The following is a 16811-nucleotide window of genomic DNA, read 5'->3' as shown; positions in this document are numbered from 1 at the left end:
AATAATGATACAATTTGCACATCACAGGTGATGCTCGAGAGCACAGCGCCCTCTGTCGAACACCAGCAGCGCCAGGGCAAGCTGAGGCTGCGGTTTAACATTGTCGCTCAAATCTTAAATCTCTCACAAAACATTAATGCAGTTAGAGAGTTCGACTAGTTGATAGTGTATTGTTTTTTGTAGTTCCAAGGATTAATATTAATATTAAGTAATATTTCTAAAGATGACGTCTAAGATTAAAGGTAAGGCTGTGCTATGTTTAGCCATCGATGCTAATAGAGCTAACAACATTAGCACCATCTTGTAAACATGATTTACTCCTTACTTTGCAAATTCTGAAAAAAATCTGTTGAAACGAATGTGGGAACAGAATCGTCAGCAGTTGGCATCCATGTTTTTATGCTAAAGTGCCTTGCATTTAACGTGGGTTGGGTGCGATTTGATTTCCAGTTGGCGTTTGGTTCTGGCTAAACAAACCAGTGAGATTTGGAACATGATTCTTTTTAGTTTAGAGTCCACACACACGTGTATTTTCTGAGATATTGAAATTTGGTACATACTATCCTGACTTGATGTGGAAAATATATTCTTGGATCTAGCAGGGTCAACATGCCAGAATATTTTCCTACACATATTACATTTTGTCCATGTTTTATGTGATTGGGAAACATCCCCCATTATTTATCTTCAGATTAAGACCAAAATAACTTCTGTAAGTTACGCAGAACAGAATTTTATGCATACTGCAAATTAGAACTAGAGTATACCCAAAAATTCTGTGTTAACATTCCTTTATTACCATAGAAATTAAGCAATTACATTTAATAAAATAATAATTCATTTTGTTCTCAGAAATATTAAAGTCCAGAATGAATCATTTGCCTGAAACCCATGAACAGCAATGTATGTCTAATTAGGCACCATTGTTCTGAAAATCTGAAGCTTAATGATTGGGGAAGTTTTCTAGTCAGACAGTATGTACACAAAACACATTATCCATGCCTTTATGATGTTAAATAATTTATGTTTAATTTAATTTTATTTTAATTTACGTTATTGTCAGTAGCAACTTGGCATCATTAATATCAGCATCTGTGTTTATTAGATTTCTTTTGTACTAATGCCATTGCAAATGTATTTTAACAATACTTCTTTACAATGTATTTCTGTCACTTTGTGATACTTAGTTGGGAAAGCTGGCTCCAAGAACAAGGAAGATGCCCCTTACGAGCTTGAGAGTCAGTTTGTTTTGCGCCTGCCTACAGTAAGTCCTAGCACTTCAGGTAGTTAGAGATGGTCAGTTTAGTTACTTTTTAGTTACTATGCTTTTATTAATGTGATTTACCATCACAGGAGTATGCCTCTACAGTGAGAAGGATAGCCCAATCCAGTAGCATGAACATGAAGGACAGACTTACCATTGAACTGCACCGTAAGATATATTCTCAATACAACTTAGAAAATGGGACAAGTACACCAACATTTTAAAATGTGAACTTCTTCTGAATAATAAGCTCGAATGTTTGGCCTCATTTGCAGCTGATGGACGTCACGGAATTGTAAGAGTCGACCGCGTCCCTTTGGCCTGCAAACTTGTTGATCTCCCCTGTATGATTGAATCACTTAAAACTGTTGATAAGAAGACATTCTACAAAACAGCTGATGTTTGTCAGGTAAAACTATACATTACTTGTTCTTTGTGTATACACCATTGTGGTTACAATATGACCCAAGTCTATTCTACCAAATCAAACCTATGTAAGATACTTGATAACATTATTTAACACTTCTGTGCTAGATGCTGGTTTGTACATTAGATGGAGATCTTTACCCTCCTTTAGAGGAGCCAACGGGGACTGACCCCAAAAGCAAGAAGAAAGACAAAGACAAGGACAAGAAGTTTGTTTGGAACCATGGAAGTAAGTCAACAAAGTCAGCGCTAATGCAATTTGTTGTACTTCTTACTTGGTATGCTGTTTTGATTTTTCACAATTTTTCCCCTTTCAGTCACCTGTCCCCTGAAAAACACTCGCAAGAGAAGATTTCGGAAAACTGCTAAAAAGAAGGTAATGACATTTTCATTTCTTCCTCAATAACCACTATAAGTCTATTTCCTTTCTGATGATGTATGCTTTTTTCTCTTAGCTCTATTATATATAATGTTATATTGTTGTGACAAATTCAATCCAGCATTTACATTTAGATAAGGCATTTTCAGTGTAGTTATAATGTGTGTGTGTATGTGTGTGAACGAACCCTGCACATCCGCTACGTTCTTAAAAAAAACTTCCAGATCTGAGCCATATCGATTGGCCCTTCTGTTTTTAATCGCTAATGTGCTTCCTGGCATGTTGCCTACTGGGACGGTCTGCATGATTTAGAGAGAGACTGTGAGATGCAGGAGGGCATTAAAATATCTTTAATACAATATGCAACGCAATCTGTCTTTCTCTGTCTTGCAGTACATTGAATCTCCTGATGTGGAGAAGGAAGTGAAGAGATTGCTGAGTACAGATGCTGAGGCTGTCAGTGTCCGTATCCTTCCTATATATTTGTATTTATTTGTAATTGACAAAAATGTAGATAATGTCTGTAGTTGTCTGAATGTTTATTACATTTTTCTAACATCCTTGAGAGAAGTAATAACATGAGGCTGCTGCTTGAAAACAACAAAGAAAACATTTTACACATATCATATTTAAAGGGTTTTAAAAACATCTTCAGAGAAAATTGTGTTTTACAAGCTCCTGATTTGGACATGACCTTAACAAAGCTTTGCAGGATGGGAGGTCATAGCTGAAGATGAATCCAAAGATGCAGATCAGCACGGTTCATTGGGCAACCTGGACTCTTCACCTGGCACCTCAGGACACAAGATGGGACATGGACAAAGTGGTAAGACCATCTTTATAACATACAGTATAGATTTATTACAACTAAATGTGATTCAGTTTGCATGGTCCCCACATGTCTCAATGTAATGTGACAATAGGATGGTATCTAGTGTATCTCTTCTCTCATCTGAACCAGGGCATCAGATTGGACAAAGAGCCCCAAGAACAATTCCCTGGAATCTCTCCCAATTAAATTTCCTCCATTTCCGTTTGTAGTTTCATCTCATGTTGACCCTCTGTAGTGCGTTTATTTCATTAAAACCAAAACAGCTGACCAATCAGTGACTCCTTTTATCTATCTATCCATCCATCCATTTTCTTCCGGAGGTGCAGTCTGAGCAGGGAAGCCAAGACTTCTCTTTCCACACACGCTTCCTCCGGCATTTCCAGGGGGACCCTGAGGCATTCACAGGCCAGCCCAGAGACTTAGTCCCTCCGGCGTGTACTGTGTCTTCCCCAGGGCCTCCTCCCGGTGGGATGTGCCTGGAACACCTCCCCAGGGAGGCGTCCAGGAGGCATCTGGAACAGATGTCCGAGCCACCTCAGCTGGCTCCTCTCAATGTGGAGGAGCAGTGGCTCTACTCTGAGCTCCTCCTATGTGACTGAACCCCTCACCCAATCTCTAAGGGAGTGCCCAGCCACCCTGCGGAGTAAACAAACTTCAACCGCTTGTATCCGTAATCTTGTCCTTTCGGTCATTACCCAGAACTCATGACCAGAGGCAAGGATAGGAGCATAGACTGACTGCAAAATTGAGGGCTTTGCCTTTTTGCTCAGCTTCCTCTTCACCACAATGATCTAATACAGCGACTGCATCATTACCCAGTGCATGTTGTAGGTCCTGGTTCGATGGAGTCATAAGGACAACATCATGTGTTCCCGTGGTCCTGTGGTTCTCAAACCGGACACCCTTCGAGCCCTGACTGCTCCTTTTTTAATAATATATTTTATTTATGTTGCTCTAAACATTTGTAAACCAGTCTCAAAGTGCGACTCAATTAAATCTATATGGAAACAGACCAGTCGGTATTTCAGATATAACTGACTTGCTTTGATTAGGGAGACAGTAGCTCAGTTGGGTGTTTGTTTGCTGATCTGGAAGTTGGCTGATTGAATCCTGCTCTTGACACATGGACATCATTGGTAGAACAGTTAGAGGTACTGACCTACAGGTTGGCGAATGCTGTCGTTGTGTCCTTGGGCAAGACACTTAATCCATCTCTCCCCCAGTGTCTGAGTACACTGGTGTGTGAATGCAGTGCATATAAAACAGCAGTTATTTAGATGTCTGCAGGATAAGTATCTATAACATAAGTAGCAACAAACAAACAAAATCAGCAAATACATAAAAAGCAAAACCAAACACAAATGTATGAAATGACAAAATTGTTTTAAACATTCTTCACTTAGAGAAGAGACAGCAATGTACAAGTGGCATGTGTTTTGACCCTCTCCTGTTCAGTAGTGTTTTGTTCAGTCCTTCAGTTAGCATTGAAGATTAACCTTTATTTTAAATGTACACACTCACCCTGTCACTAGTGATAACCTCTGACCCAGTACTATGAAAAGGAAATGGAGCCCACTCAAGCATTTGTTAAGCTCTGACCTTTAAGTTCCCTCCTACCTCAGTCTCCCAAGAAACTGTGCTGGTCCATACAGGTTACAGGTATAGAGTTGTATGATTTACGCTATAGAGCCAGGCAGATATCATTTGTGGTTCTCTTGTTAGCATAATTAGTATATTCACTATCATGTCCAAGTCAACTCTAAGCCCTGAGTTTGTTTTTGGTTTCATGCCAACTTCCTTCTCTATGTGCCCTACATGAGCAGCCCAGCGCGATGAACTGAGGGAGATCTTCAACGACATAAGCAGCTCCAGTGAGGATGAGGAGGACGAAGGGGACAGACACGAGGATGAAGACCTGAACATCATGGACACTGAGGATGATCTGGTCCGACAACTACATGACAAACTCAATGAGTCTGACTCTACCCAGAATGAGGCCGATCAGACCAATCAGATAGGTGAGAATATGGCAGCAGAGATTTGGGGGGGAGTCAGTCTGTTATAATATTGTTCCCTCATCAAAACATAACTGGAGTTGTATTAACCTTCATGCTTGTTTAATAGGCTCTGTACACAGTAGTACCTGGCAACCTCATGGTTAGCATCACTACTTCCTGTCCAATTTTATCTGTAAGAGGTTTTTGAGTCATGCTTAAATGAGTACATATTTAAAAACAAGGCAGTGAAGAGGAAGCTGCGGGTGAGTGTCACTGACAACATGTTAAGAACTACACAAATTAAATAAATACTTCAATGGAGATTTTTCTGTGTTTAGAAAGAAATGTTTGTTTCTCAATGCTAATGCTAATGCTAATGGTGAGGCATAATAAATATTACAACTCCACTACAAACTGAAGGATTCTGGAAATGATTGGGTAGCCTTTATTTTAATTAATTATTTGGATATAGAATATAGAAGTAGGTTGTTTATGTTATGTTTTACAATTTTAGTAAAAAGACTGTTAGCTCTGGAGCACAGTGAGCTAGTGGTCATGCTGTTGTGCACAGAGCCTATTGATCTTGTTTATGACCTCTTGGTCTGAGCCTCAACAATCACTCTGTTTCAGTGGAACTGGAGGCCTCCAGTCTGTAAATCATCACCAGACAAAGTACATGCTTATATTAGCATAGCAGTCTGTTGTGTAAACTTTTTTCATGGTTAATTCCCACTGCAGATGGCACGTTGACACAAAATCTAGACGAGGGAGCCCGGACTGAGGGAGGGAATGTGTGTTTTCTATACTGAAGTAGTTGCCAAAGCAAGGGTATTCAAGAGCATGTTTCAGTGCTAATTACAAATAATGCATAATCTGTTTGCTTGTTATGTATGCATTACAATTAAAAAATCTTTATACATTTGTCCCCTCACTGCTTGGGTTTGGGGTAGCGCCCTGTCTAAACATTAGCTACATTCTTTCATTTGAATCTTTAATACCTGCCCCAGTAGTCAAGAGTACTTGGCATGCTGATCTGTACTTGGAGACTTGACCGCCTGAAAGAAAAGTAATCAAACCTTCCCAGCTTCCTGCCAAAACAGAGGCAAGAAATAATCTCAGGTGTCTGAACTTCTAATAAGAGTAGAGTTTTTCAGGTCACTCCTCAGACACACACTTATGTCGACTGTAGCCCGTATTTAAACTTGAAATCGCAGCTTCGCCCACAGAGATTCTCACTCTGACAGTCTCTCCGCCTCAGCTCGCCGGGCTGACAGGTGTTGTGGCTCAGCGGTCTGGTCTGACAGCTCAATGCCTGTTTATCTACATACATGGAGCTGTCACCTGGCCAGCTCCAGCGCCGTAGTCAAGCAGAGCCTTTTAAAATGAGTCCAGGGCTGGCTGTGTTTTGGCATCCTTAAGAAACTTAATGAATGGGTCTGCAGGGATTCCTATGGGCTGCTTTCTACACACTAAAGTTGTCTAAGAGAATTTTCCTGTCAGCAAAATGACCAGAGAAGAGGTTGGACACAATTAGTTTACTGGTGGGTAAAGGAAGTCACAGGTGTTGTTGGTTTAATAAAGTTCTGTAGAGCTCAGAGCAAATTGATAGTTTTGTGCCTTTAACTTTGCAGGCTGCTGGCTGAAAACCACTGAAATGTATTTGTTTCCTCATAAAATGAAATGATGGTGTCCCCATGGTTCTGAAGGCAAACAGTGCTGACGTGTGTTGTTTGAGAGCAAAAATTTCTGATGTGACACTTTCCCCTCTGACCCTGTGTTTGTGCAGTAATGGAATATCAGGTGCAGATCAACAGTATCAAGGCCAAGCTTCAAGAGACTCGTGCTCGAAAGAAACAGCAGGAGGAGCTCATCATGAAAGTGGAAAACCAGGCCCTCAAAGTAAGACTCACAACCAGCCTTACAGAAAGTAGGTCTGCATGTACTAACCAGATATCACTTACAGAGGAGCTTGAAGGCAAAAGCAAACTGAAGCCACAAGAGTGAAGTAAAACAACAAAATGTTGTTATTATTATTATTTTTTTTAAGCTTTAAAATATAATAGCCCATGTGACTTTCTAATCACATTAATCCCACACCAAAGCATAACAATGTCTCAATGTTTCATTGTGTTTTATTGAACAAGACTCATTGTTATATGAGCAGCCAGGGATTTTGCACAAAAACCCTTCTTCAGTTGTTTTTATCACACACCCATGGAAAAGGTCAGCTGTATCTGACTGGCATTCCAAATGGCCTTTGTGTCAGAGTGTCATGAGCAGTCAAGGCAGAGCTACATTTAAGACAATCACAATTTAATGAGGCTCAGCATGTCGACTCTAAAGACCCTCTGTCTCTCTTCACAGAACCGTTTCCAGGCCTTATTGGATGAGATTATTCAGCAGGAAGAGCGAGAGATGGAACAAGTAAGATATTTTCTGTAAAATGCCAGCATCACTCCAGCTTGACAGTGTCTTTGTTTATTAGCTCTCGACATGAATTCTTGTGTTCATTGTAGCAAGTGTAGCAATCTGTTCTGCTCTTTCTGGCTTTGACCACCTCGAGTGATACAAGCTGGTGTTTGTATTTGACAAATGAAGGCCATAATTTAATGTGAAAAGACACGTTAATCATCATCCACTTACCCTCCAATTACACAGAGGGCAGTGGGACTTCAATCTCACCTTTACTCTCTGCTCCAACAGCTGGCCTCGCTGCAGGAGCAGCTGGACTCTCTGATCGAGAAGTGACCAACAGGTGGCAGCCTTATGCCTTGTTCCCTCTCACAGTGGAAGACAGAAGAGACAGTCTGTCTGAAGAATCACTATTCTGTGTTTGTGTTGTACTGAAATTGTATCATAGGGTTGTGTTTTCCCCTTAATCTTTTTTTTTTTTTTAATCATTCTCTGCTGTTAGTTATTTACAATGAATAAAAAACATTTGTCCATCCATAGTCATTGTTTCTCATGTTTCTCAAGTCACACTCAAATTTTACAGTAATCTTGATAATCTAAAGTTTTATAAACCTATGGATGAGGCATCATTTATGTCATAAGATTCCTGCGCTTCCAGAAGGAACTTTGACATTCAAGACTCTTCTGGCACTTTCTTCTCAGTTTTTTTTAAACCTTTTTCCCTTTGGCCTGTGGTCATCCCCTGCTCTCTGGCTCCATCCTGCAGGAATTGCCCTACCAATGGCAGGAGAAGACTGGGGATTAGCTTGTCAGATTAAAGTGGCCGTCTCCAAACCCGGGCTAATCCTGCCATCTGTCAGAGAGCAGCTAACAGCCAAGACACTCTCCACTGGGCTAATTAGAGAGCCACAAGGACACAACACCAGGGAAAGAAAATAACTTTTTCTGTCTGGAGTGCTGACAATGGAGGACACGTATCTGCTCAAGCACCCAGGAGTGAAGAAGAAGATCCTGGCAGGAGGAAGTGGACCCCTCCCACATTTCCCACCTGGCACCAAGGTTAGTCAGAATCCTAATTCTAAGTAACATAACTACTCAAACCAGACTTTTTGAAGCTAAATTACGGTCAGGCTAATTCCTCTGTGATGTATTGGCTCCATAGAAAAGGTCTATTTTTAGTTTAGTGAGCCATTGTCCACATCAGTCAGACTTGTGTGAATTATTCATAAGGGGAGGAAATTATTCTTGTCTGGCTGTACGCGCAGAGCTAACATTTGGTCAACCAAATTGCAACATGTTTTTTGGCAGTGTGGCCGTGTGTCTCTGGTGCGCTGGTCGTAGAGTTTTCTCTTTCCCGCTCACATCTTCCATATGGCACCAGGCCTGGACACACTGACGAACGTTTCCCTGGACAATGCCAGCAGCAGCAAGGCTCCAGCATTACCTGCGTGGCTGCATGATAATGTGTGTCCTCCTCCCTTAGGGCCCATATCCACTCGCACACATAAGATTACTATGGTTATACTTACAGCCATAAATACATTTCATTATTGTGGAACATTTTTCCACACATATGTTTGTCTTACTACCATAATATTGTAAAAACTATATGACCAGCTGTCTTAGTTTTACTGTTTTGTATTTTCTAATGTGATCACCTGCCTATTACGCAAATTGAACTATGTACATCGCATTATAATAACTAGAAAAGCACTCAGAGAGCGCAGACCTCCGCCAAGGACTACAGTCCCCCTCATATTAATTGTGTTTTCCATAAATATTTGTCTCGTATCTTTCAATTTGGAATATGAAAGAGGATCCGATTGTCCATCCCTGAGTCAAATTTCATGGGGTTTGGTCAATAATTAACCGAGATATTGAGAAACAAAATTTTTGGCCCCATTTACCACAATGTTAACTAAAATTTCAAAGTGATCCAGAATCCAGGATTTCTTCCGGATCACCCCCAAAATGAAATCAATTCTTCCTTTTCACATTTCCAACAAATCCTGAAAATTTCATCAAAATCGGTCCATAACTTTTTGAGTTATGTTGCTAACAGACAAACAGACAAACAAACAGACAAACGCCGGCAAAAACATAACCTCCTTGGCGGAGGTAATAAAAATGGAGCCTGTTCTTACACATTGCATCTGGTTCATTCTGTAGAAGATATAGGCCTAATGACTTTGATCATTTTCATCTCAATATTTTATCTTCCAAATCTCAGTCTTTGCTTCTGCTCATCATCTGTTGCTGGTACAATGCCTTCTTTTTCATTTTTAGATCATCAAAAGCCCCACAAATTGATTATTGTGACATTTTCTGAAACGTAGAGGTGGCCAATTTAACAATTAAATAAATAAATAAAGACCTTTTAATGATCTACCAGTCTGAAAATAACTCAATTTCCCACTCACATTTAACCAATAACAGTTACCACTATGTTGAAAACACACAAAGCAACTATATAGCCATGAACTATCATAATAGATGCAGTTTTAACTAAATTTCCAATGAAATGCAATGAAAAGACATAATGTCTCTCATTTCTACCTGATATATAATATATAATGTTAAAAATCAGTGTGTTTTTTTCCTTCTTTTTTAGTTGGTGTTTCACTTCCAAACGCTTCTAGACAACTTTGAACGCACCGTTATCGATGACAGCCGGTGTGCAGGCCGACCAGCCGAGATCTTTGTTGGGAAGATGTTTAAACTGGAGGTGTGGGAGACACTGCTGACATCAATGAGAATTGGAGAAGTGGCTGAGTTCTGGTGCGATGCCATAGTAAGTTATTCTGAAGGCACACACACAGAAACAGAATAATAGCCAGTGAGAGAGGTCTAATAAGTCTTTATGAGAGCAAGGGAGCTCCTTATTATCATGCACATGAAGTATGCTCCCAGCCACCTACATCTTTTCTATAATAAACACACTGTAACATTACCATCCGCATAGCTCCTTTGTGCAAATGTTGGTCCTTTCCTTCGAGAGAAAATGTTTCATTTGCAAGTAAGATGGTGTCCACTTTTTCATGCGGCACTGATTGGTCCAAGGCAACAGCGCCAGGGGGCTGACATGATGAAGTGTCTGTCTCAAAAGTATTATTAGGACCATAGGAAAGAATGATGAAAGAAACACGGTTGTTTATGAATCAACCAAAGGAAGACCACAAAATTTGACAGAAGGTATTGGTTAATTTCTGGAAATCAATCTTTATAATTTGTGGGGAAAATAGACACTACTATTATACCGTATCTAAAAGTCTGGAAGGTTGACCAAAGTTTTCCACAGGACTTGTATAGTATCTGATTGTGAGGTGTTTCTTTTCCAGCACACAGGCCTGTACCCCATTGTGTCTAAGGGTATGCGGTTGATCGCTCAAGGCAAAGACCCCTTGGAAGGCCAGCGGCACATGTGCGGCATGGGGAACCTCTTCCACTACCACTCCACAGGTTTTCCAGAGCTGGATGAGCTGATGAGGACGCCCCAGCCTCTCATTTTCATCATGGAGCTCTTACAGGTAAACTTCCCTAAATAGTGGGAGCTTGTCTGCTGACATTTGTAAAAATAGTTTGGCACTGTCAGAGACCTTTTTATTTATTTATACAGCGGCCTTACACTGGTTTTCTATAAATCTGTGAGGGCGCTGAAAAAATCTTGGTTTCCTGTCTCCAAAAATGTGTAACTGTGAAATTATAAATGACCCTGAACTACTTCCTGATTCAGTCGCTACAGTAAATTAACATCACTGTCAGACTAAATTTGTGCACAAGAAGACAAAGGCTATTATTAATGCTTGCCTTGTCCACTCACCCTCTTCATCCACTGCCACGGCTGTCATCCCCCCTGCTGTTTCCAGGTGGGAGACCCCATGTCTTACCACAGGGAGTCCTGGATGATGGAGAAGGATGAGAAGCTCCAGACTGTACCCATCCTACACATGCAGGGCAATGCACTTGTCAAACAGCAGAAGTTTAGAGAGGCCGCCAGCAAATACAAGGAGGCTGTGCTGCTGCTCAAAACGGTCCAGTCCAGAGTGAGTAGAGGCAGGGGCAGACTGGCAATCTGTCCATTCTGGAAAAGTCCAGAACAGCCGTCCGACCATGTGGCTGATTGGACATAATGTCAATATATACGCAACAATCCAGTACTAAGGTCCATATAGTAAGACACGGTAGATTTTTGTTTTATTAAAGTAACATCAAGGAACTTTCTGGAGGTGCCATGCATCTGCATGATTCCATGGAATGTTAAAACCATGGAGAATGTCCTGAAATCCATGAAGTTTTATACCGTACAGTGGAATATTATTTACTAAATTATATAATTTATATTATATATTGTATTATATATTATTATTTCACATATTATATACATACATACATACATACATACAAACATACATACATACGTGGTACACACTACATATAAGTTCGCTGTGAGTGTTGAGGCATATCAACACTGTTGTGTTTGAGTGCAGGAGATGCCCGGTGATATCGACTACATAAATCTGGGCCGCATGATCATCCCTCTGGAGCTGAACTACTGCCAGTGCATGCTGGAGCTGGAGGAGTATTATGAAGTCATCGAGCACACCACTGAGCTGCTGGAGAAACACAAAGGTAATCCCTCCCTCCTGAACAGCCCTTTGACTTTTATCTGGCCGGCTTTTCAGTTTTTGTTTGTTTGAAACAGAACACAATTCACCGCTCTATATTACTACTTAATACTACTTCTGTAATCTTAAACCTAGCTGGTTCTGCAACTTTGGTCATTGCTTTAACAACTCATAGTAGGAAATCAGAGATACTATATGCTACAAGGGAAAGAAAAATCTGATTTGTGGCGTGTATCTAAATGGCCTACTAGCAAAGACAAAAATAGATTCAGAGCAAATGCGAGATGATTTCCATAACAGGCCCCATTGCAGGAAAAACTACTGCTGTGGGAGCTGCAGTTATGGGTTTGTGCTAGCTGTTAGCATCATGACAGTCATTCCCAAGAGTCCTATACTTTCCAGATTAATGTAGAGCAGTAATAGAGACTGGGAATGTGGGAACAGTCCTGTGTTCCTGTCCTCTCCATCCTATTCCTATACTATGTTGGTTTATTCTAACTTATGTTGTATAAATAATTAAAACATACAAGTCAATGATTATCTAAAAAAAATGTGGAGAATGTATTCAGTGTTGGGAATTAACAAAATACATTACATGTACCAAAAATATGTTTTCATAATATTCATTTTGAGTAACTGCATTCCTGTAAAATTACCCCTATCCTCCAGCCAAGGCATTACATATTTCATCATGCACAGTGTTAGTAAGGGAAAAAAAAACACTGCTCCTGGGGTGAGTGCCTGTACATTTTCAAATTAGTGATAAATGAATGCATAACAAATGGAACAAAAAAACAATATAATTTAAGGCTATTTAATTTGAAGGTACTCTGAGTGTTGAGAATCTGTCCTGGATTCCATCCATTCATCATATTTAACTAAATACATTTTAATGCAGGCATTCAGTATTCTGAATCCCATCACTGCCTATGTAATATGAAATCCTGTTTTAAGACATCGCATGTTAGTTCTGTAGACTGTATATATATATATAAATGGACATAACTTGCTTGCCACTGCATTCCAAATAGGTGAGCGTGGCGGATCTTCAAGCTCCATTGACTCCAATTCATTTTACATTGAATAATTCTCTCTTCTGCAGTGAGCCTTGCTGTTTTGGTCTTAAAATGTTCATATTTTACTGCTCTATATGATGTCACACTCACTTAATCCACTTGTTTATACAGTCTATGAATAGATAATACATTGTGCTGGTCCCAAACCTGGATAAAGGTCTGGCAACCATGACGATATGCTTTAAGGAGCAAACCTACTACAGCTGTACATGACCCGGTGTATGCAACAAGAGCAAATAAGTATCTTCATTCACACACAGCATATATTGTTTATTCTCATTACTTGTAACTGACTCACAGTAACACAAGTTTGTATGCTGCAATTGTACAATAAGCGTGTGTGGTGGACTTAGGTTCACATCACCTGGGGTTCTTTAGAGCGCGTTAGAGACTTGAACTGTCATGCCCATGGCTACATGCACATTCCTTGAGGAGCTGACATACCGGTAAAGTTTCTACTCCAGACCAGAGCCTTATGAATTATGCTACTCGGCCACAGCAGTCAGCCATTGGCTCGCTATGTGCCGTGGATTTCAGATTTATACTTGTATGAGATGGCAACTGCGAAATATGTACATGCCAATGCCTGCCTCTTTGTCATCATCATCATTGTCACACTTTCTGGGCGGATGCATGGCTTTTTCCGACCCACCTGCATCACTTTCCCTGTGGTTGTTAGCATTACTCCCGTTCCCCATCATTTTATACAAATTCTCCTCTTGCTGAAGTCTGCTGCAACGTCTGTGCCACTGCCCCGGGCTACATAGATATCTGTTGAATTTTGGGCTGGATGAAGATTTAGCAGGAAGGTAAATGAAATGCCAAGGAACAGAGAAATTGAGTTAACCCAGTAGCTCAGGATCCAATTTATCTGAAGGGGAGGCATTACAGTGGATATCCAATATGTCATGTTTACATATTTTACTTTGGCGAGAAAGACAGAATTATATAACACAAATTACACGGAGCAGAGGATGGCCGTGTTTTATCATTATATGCACAGCTCTGACACTAATGACATTGTTTTGTCTTAGTTATTCCATTACTGTTTTCTCTGTTCTTCCAGATTGTGTGAAAGGTTATTACAAAAGGGCAAAAGCTCACGCCGCTGTGTGGAACGAGAAGGAGGCGAGGAGAGACTTCAACATGGTCGCACAACTGGATGTCACCCTGAACTCACTGGTGCACCGAGAGCTCAGGAGCCTGTCTGAAAGCATGAAAGAAAAGTACTGGGAGGAGAAGGAGAAGTACTGGAATAAGCTGGAGAACAAGGAGGAGAAAAACGAAGGTGAAGAAACCTTGGAAACGCCCAGTGAGGAAGTGTGTGAAGATGAAGCAGGTGATGAAGAGGAGCAGCTGTCTCAGGCGAGTTTGACCGAGGGCAAAGACTGGCAGCAGATGCTCCGACTGGTCATGCTGCTTCAAAAGGAAGGAAACTTCCTGATAACACAAGGAAAATTTAAAGAGGCATCTGAGAAGTTCAAAGAGGCCATGGAGTATGTGCACCACCTGCAAAATACAGTGAGTTCAGTTCAGTTGTTCAACTTCTATTTATTTTGTATACTGATGTGCCCTTGGGCAAGGCAATTTCTCCAGTTACTTTGCCCATAGGCAACTTTAGTACACAAGTACACTACCACCATGTTTGACTCAAAAGTGAATATCTTTGTTGATAGATAATTATTTCATCATGTTTTTAAGTAAAGTTAAATGTTTTTAAAGTAAACTCTAGAAACAAAGATTTCTCCATTAAAAATATATATTTTTTAGTACCTCAAACTTAAGCATGCCATATTGCAGTAATTTCTGTGACAACAACATCCAGCTGGATCTATCACAGTAACAAAAACATTGCCAGAAAAATCCTCTGCAGTTGCCTATAAACTGTTATCATCTGTTCTTTTTCAAAAAGCAGAGGCAGCTGCACTATTGTAGGTATTCTGGTAAAGTGAAGAGCAGAGAGAAAGAGCTAAAAATACCGCTATGCAAAGAGTTATCACTGTGACAGCTCGCCTGCGCCTCTGCTGTTTCGTTCTTAAACTTGCTCTGCTGCTGCCCCACCTCTCACCGTCTCGCCTGTCACACCTTTCACACACAATCAAGTCCACTGCACTCATCAGCACGCCCCCTGTCATCCCTTATTTCAGTCAACGCACCTCAACCATCCTCCATCATTTACACTGATCTACGTCTTTAATTACTTTTAACTGCTTCACCTTGTCAATCAAACATTTTGTTACAAACATTACCCAGCTAGCATCCTTTAAATCTCATGTCCTTTGTGTGCACAGCAGGTAGACCAGAAGGGAGATGACTGGGATTCTCTGGAGAAAGTGCGCCTTCCGCTGGTCCTCAACCTCAGCCAGTGTCTTTTGGAACTGAAGCAGCACCAGCAAGTCGTGGAGCTCAACAACAAGTTACTCAAGAAACACAAAGGTAATTTATTATTATATAAGGCTGCGACTGTGTCTGGGGGAAGAAAACAGGAGATGGGATCAAAGATACCTCAGATTTAATATACTTTGGGTGTTTTTTTTTTTTTTATATATTTTGGTTGTAGAAATAATAAGATCTGTTGTATGGCCCTTAGCAAATGCCTGCTTTCATGCTGCAGCAATCCTTGATCCCTCTGTTTACCAGGGAAATAGCAACCAAACATTGAGCACCGCATTGCTGAGTCTTTCTTTTTGTTCCCTTGGCACCCACCCCATGGACATCACAGTCAGAAATATATTCACTGTTTTTGTTTCTGCTGCATCTGAATTATTTATAGTCAAAGCCCGTGTGAAACCGTTGTTCTTAGTTTCCCTTTTCTATTCATTTATGTCTCACCATCAATTTTGCACTCAGATATTTGACTCCAGCTGACCTTGTGATCCTTGTTCCTTCACACAAATAATTTTACTTCTCCCCCCTGCACAGGTAACTTTAAGGCAATCTACCAGCGGGCACGGGCGCACGCTGCCTTGTGCAATGAGGAAGAAGCGAGAAAGGATTTTGCCATGGTGGAGAAATTGGACCCCAAGTTCAGACCGATTGTTCGGCAGGAGCTGAAAAAACTAGGCGAGAGTGTACGCATCAAGCATTCAAGCCAGAACAAGAACTACTGGGAGACGACACAGGAAAAATGGGGGCCAGATGGGAGCAAGGCCAAAGCCGCAAAACCGAAAAAGAATGTCAAATTTGCACAAGAGGAGACCAAAGAAGATCAAATGGTACGAGATGGAACTGAGAAACTTACAGATCAGAAAAGAGAGGCTTGTGATGAGTGTGGGGGAGAGTCAGATAATAGAAAGAATGTTGTGGAGGAAGCAGCAGCTAATCGAGACGCAGTTAAAGATAGTGATCCGATGCCCATCAGGGAAGCAGGCGATAGTAGGCAGAGCAGAGAATCAGTGGGCGATAAGGCGACAGAGAAAGGCCAGCGTCGATCACATGACGCACCAGAACCAGAGAAGGGCACAAAGCCAAACAAAGAAAGCAGTGATCAGACAGGAGATGGGAGCACTCCATTTGAGATGAGCAGGGCACAGGGAGCAGAGGCTGGGACCAATGAGGAGTAGCATTTATACAAGCATACAGTTTAAATATAAGGTGTACAGTGTATATATAGCTTTATCACAATGCTAAAATTACAAACTCCATCCCAATACAAAGGAAAAATCTTGATACTAATGTATACCACAATGACAATATAAAGACTGTTTTTAATACAGTAGACTGCACATTTTAATGTAAGATAGTAGTAGTAGTATAGTATTATTCCCATGTGATCTTAATGTGATAATAATTTTGATAAT

General features: G+C 40.7%; 2 protein-coding genes across 2 annotated transcripts; both read left to right on the top strand.

Annotated features, from left to right (window-relative positions):
- Positions 1–44: 44 nt before the first annotated feature.
- taf7 (TAF7 RNA polymerase II, TATA box binding protein (TBP)-associated factor) lies at positions 45–7845 on the top strand. The gene is made up of 12 exons (XM_055159632.1): positions 45–242; positions 1188–1264; positions 1354–1432; positions 1540–1673; positions 1799–1919; positions 2008–2066; positions 2463–2535; positions 2782–2895; positions 4725–4919; positions 6685–6797; positions 7263–7322; positions 7602–7845. Exons 1-12 carry the CDS (start codon positions 224–226, stop codon positions 7644–7646), a joined length of 1089 nt encoding a protein of 362 aa, XP_055015607.1. The 5' UTR covers positions 45–223; the 3' UTR covers positions 7647–7845.
- Positions 7846–8045: 200 nt separating this feature from the next.
- On the top strand, positions 8046–16574 carry LOC129410555 (aryl-hydrocarbon-interacting protein-like 1). Its single transcript, XM_055159014.1, has 8 exons — positions 8046–8369; positions 9922–10101; positions 10649–10837; positions 11177–11353; positions 11798–11939; positions 14078–14532; positions 15303–15447; positions 15934–16574. The coding sequence occupies exons 1-8, from the start codon at positions 8274–8276 to the stop codon at positions 16572–16574; spliced, it is 2025 nt and encodes a 674-aa protein (XP_055014989.1). The 5' UTR covers positions 8046–8273.
- The last annotated feature ends 237 nt before the right edge of the window (positions 16575–16811 follow it).

Source organism: Boleophthalmus pectinirostris, unplaced genomic scaffold, assembly GCF_026225935.1.
Source record: "Boleophthalmus pectinirostris isolate CB_2022bp ecotype Guang Dong unplaced genomic scaffold, ASM2622593v1 HiC_scaffold_23, whole genome shotgun sequence".
Taxonomy (NCBI): domain Eukaryota; kingdom Metazoa; phylum Chordata; class Actinopteri; order Gobiiformes; family Gobiidae; genus Boleophthalmus; species Boleophthalmus pectinirostris.
This window is presented reverse-complemented; position numbering and strand designations above follow the sequence as displayed.

Coding starts and splice junctions, on each gene's coding strand:
- taf7 (XM_055159632.1), top strand. Junction 2,896..4,724: donor GATGGGACATGGACAAAGTG/GTAAGACCATCT, acceptor CTACATGAGCAG/CCCAGCGCGATGAACTGAGG. Junction 7,323..7,601: donor AAGAGCGAGAGATGGAACAA/GTAAGATATTTT, acceptor CTGCTCCAACAG/CTGGCCTCGCTGCAGGAGCA.
- LOC129410555 (XM_055159014.1), top strand. CDS start 8,274: ATGGAGGACACGTATCTGCTCAAGCACCCAGGAGTGAAGAAGAAGATC. Junction 10,838..11,176: donor TCATCATGGAGCTCTTACAG/GTAAACTTCCCT, acceptor TGCTGTTTCCAG/GTGGGAGACCCCATGTCTTA. Junction 14,533..15,302: donor TGCACCACCTGCAAAATACA/GTGAGTTCAGTT, acceptor TTGTGTGCACAG/CAGGTAGACCAGAAGGGAGA.